The sequence below is a fragment of the Sciurus carolinensis genome, chromosome 5, assembly GCF_902686445.1.
Source record: "Sciurus carolinensis chromosome 5, mSciCar1.2, whole genome shotgun sequence".
NCBI classification, from domain to species: domain Eukaryota; kingdom Metazoa; phylum Chordata; class Mammalia; order Rodentia; family Sciuridae; genus Sciurus; species Sciurus carolinensis.
Window position 1 is genome coordinate 56096926 of NC_062217.1, and position 2865 is coordinate 56099790.

General features: G+C 57.9%; 1 protein-coding gene across 1 annotated transcript; it reads left to right on the top strand.

The window, feature by feature from the left end:
- The first annotated feature begins 560 nt into the window (after window positions 1-560).
- LOC124985591 (sperm motility kinase 2B-like) lies at window positions 561-1925 on the top strand. Its single transcript, XM_047554314.1, has one exon. The coding sequence runs from the start codon at window positions 561-563 to the stop codon at window positions 1923-1925; it is 1365 nt and encodes a 454-aa protein (XP_047410270.1).
- Window positions 1926-2865: the final 940 nt, after the last annotated feature.

Here is a 2865-nt window from a genome sequence, read left to right on the forward strand (position 1 = left end):
ATGAAAGCATTGTCCAAATTTTAATTTCTCAACAGGTAAACATCGATCTCTACTACCCCAAAGCAAAAAGCTTGCAGAGTTCATTCTTATTTTTTTTTCTGAAGTGGGCAAGGTCCTGGGGGCCCACTAGTGACATGACCACTAGGGGTTCTGGCCACCCGTGACTGGGCCATTTCTTCTCTGACCTCACAAGGAGCCATTGTGAGGGAACCTGAAACAGCCAGTATATAAGCGGGTGGCCAGGGCTGGGGTTTTGTCCATTAAGTACAGGAAGCTCTTGGTGGTGACCTGTCGGACTCCCAGATAGTTAGAGCGTTTGGTGGTTGGCGGTTGGTGGTTGTGGTATTTGGTATTGGTTTTTTTGATTTGGGTTTTTTGTTTTGTTTGGTTTGGTTTTTTGATTTTGGCTTGTTGTTTTGTTTGGTTTGTGTTTTTTTCTTTGTTTTGTTTTGTTTGTTTTTCTTCTTAGCTAGCATCCTTAGGTGGGGTTCCTGCTCAGGATGCTTAGGCAGAGTAGAGAGACTAGTGTAGCGTTGTGGGGGATCAGCTCCCGCGAAGAGATGGCCTTCCGGGACCGCTATGAGGTCCTGAGGACCATCGGGTGTGGTGGGTGTGCCCAGGTGCAGGTAGCCCGCCATCTCCTCACCGGGGCAGAGGTTGCAGTGAAAGTGCTGCCGAAGGTAAAGGGGAAGGCGGCCCTCTCCGAAGCCAGCGTGATGAGGTGGCTGGAACACCCCCACGTGATCCAGCTCTTCCAGGTGATCGAAACCCGTGAGCACGTCTACTTGGTGATGGAGCATGCGGTGGGGGGCCCGCTCAAGCACATCCCTTCCCGGGGCATGCTGCCGGAGGAGGCGCGGAGGGTGTTCCGGCAGATCGCCGGGGCGGTGGGCTACTGCCACGGCCAGGGCGTCGTGCACCTGGACTTGAAGTTGCCCAACGTCGTGGTGGATGCGGCTGGCACCTGCAAGCTCATCGACTTTGGCCTCAGCCTGAGGGTCAGGCCTGGGCAGAAGCTGCGCAGGTGCTGGGGCACCCTGGCCTACCTTGCTCCCGAAATCCTCCTGAGGCGAAGATATGAGGGCCCCCCAGCGGACGTGTGGAGCCTGGGTGTCATCCTGTTTTATCTGTTGACCGGAAGGTGCCCCTTCAGGGCGCTCTTGCGCTCAGGGATGGTGAGGCAGATCCGGGAGGGAAGGTACCACATCCCTGACCGCGTTCCGCCCCAAGCACGCAGCCTCATCCGTAGCATGCTGAGCATGGACCCGGCACAGCGCCCAACGGTAGAGCAAGTCCTCCAGCACCGGTGGCTGAGGGAGGGTGAGGAGGTTTCCCCCCATCAGGATGGGGAGCCAACCCCCAAACGCCCAGACCCCGCCATAATGGCAGCCCTGTTGGACTTGGGTCATGACCCGTATGAGGCCTGGGTGTCTCTGACTCGCGGGAAGTTTGATGACGCCGCGGCCGCCTACCTGATCCTTCGGCACCAGCTGAGCCAGGGGGCCAGCTGCACGTTCAAGGGGAAGCCTGCGCGACCCGCACACCCTTCCAGTGGCTCCGTCCTCCCGAGGAGGAGCACCAGCGAGCTTGCCCTTCGCCCCTGCGCCTCGGGCCATGACCATCGACTTCCCGAGGAGGCCCAGCACACAGGGCACAAGGACCTCAGAAGGGCCAGCCTGGCTGGCACCGACCTCCGCTGGCTGCTCCCAAGGACCCCTGCACTTGCCCCTGTGCCCCAGAAGCCCAGCCATTCCCGGAAAGATACCTCCACAGGGCAGCCCAAGGCCTGGAAGCGGGTGGCTAGGAGGCTTGCCACTTGCTTCCGCCAACTGTGTTGCTGCGAGCCCTGTGGCAGCCAAGAAGGGGCTCCGGTGACCGGAGAGCAGAAACGTGGCAGAGTCAGAGTGAGAGTGGCTCCCATGTGATAGGGAGCTGCATCAGACCCACCCCACGGGCAGCTGGAGGACGCTGCGCTCTCTGCATCCAGACCCCTGGGCCTGGGTCCCTTGGACTCCAAACAGCTGCAGGAGCCAGGTGTGCAAACTGGCTCAGGCTTCTCTGTACCAGGCGCAGCCAGAGGCACCTGTGGATTCGCCTGGACAACAGGAGTCTCCTCTGCCCCCACCTGCGAGAGACATCAGAGACTGTTTCTCCCTGGGACACTGGTCCCTGCACGGCCCTTCTCTGTCCTTTGCCCCATGGTTCTGGAAGAGCAGAGGCTTTTCTTCATAAATTTGTTTCTCGAAAACTTTATAATAAAATCGGTGTTCTGAAGATCCACAAAAAGTGTGGTTAATGCAACGTGGCCAGGGCCAAAGGCCTCAAGAACTTGGATGGGGTCCAGCAGCACCTCATTCCGAGGCTGGGCAAGACTGGTGGAGCTCCTTCTCTGGGTCAGTGCATCTGGAGACTTGATCACCTTGAGCCAGTGCAGATGGGGCGTCCTCGGTCTCAGTCAATGGACATGGGGAGCCCACTTTCCTTTAGCCAGTGTCCTTGGGGACTCAGTTACTTTGTCCTAATGTGGATGGAGACTCCCCTTGACCCAGTTTGACTAGAGACTCTCCCATGGAACCAGTGTAGGCATGGCTTACATTTAGCTGGTGTTCTCTGCCAAAAGGTACTTCTCTCCCAGTCTTCAAGTCCCTCCCTGAGGTGGGCAGAGAGGGTGGCTGGCCTGTGTTGGAGAAATCATATCGGATAAGCTCAGGTCCGGTCCAGGCTTGGAAAGGCATCCTCCCTGTGGCTCCTAGTGTTGGTCTTCCCCCTGGGAGCAGTGTCACTCCTCTCTAAGGGAGAGAAGGAAGGGCGGTTTCACTGCATTATTTCAATATGTGAGCGCTCATCCCCTGCACGCCGAGGCCC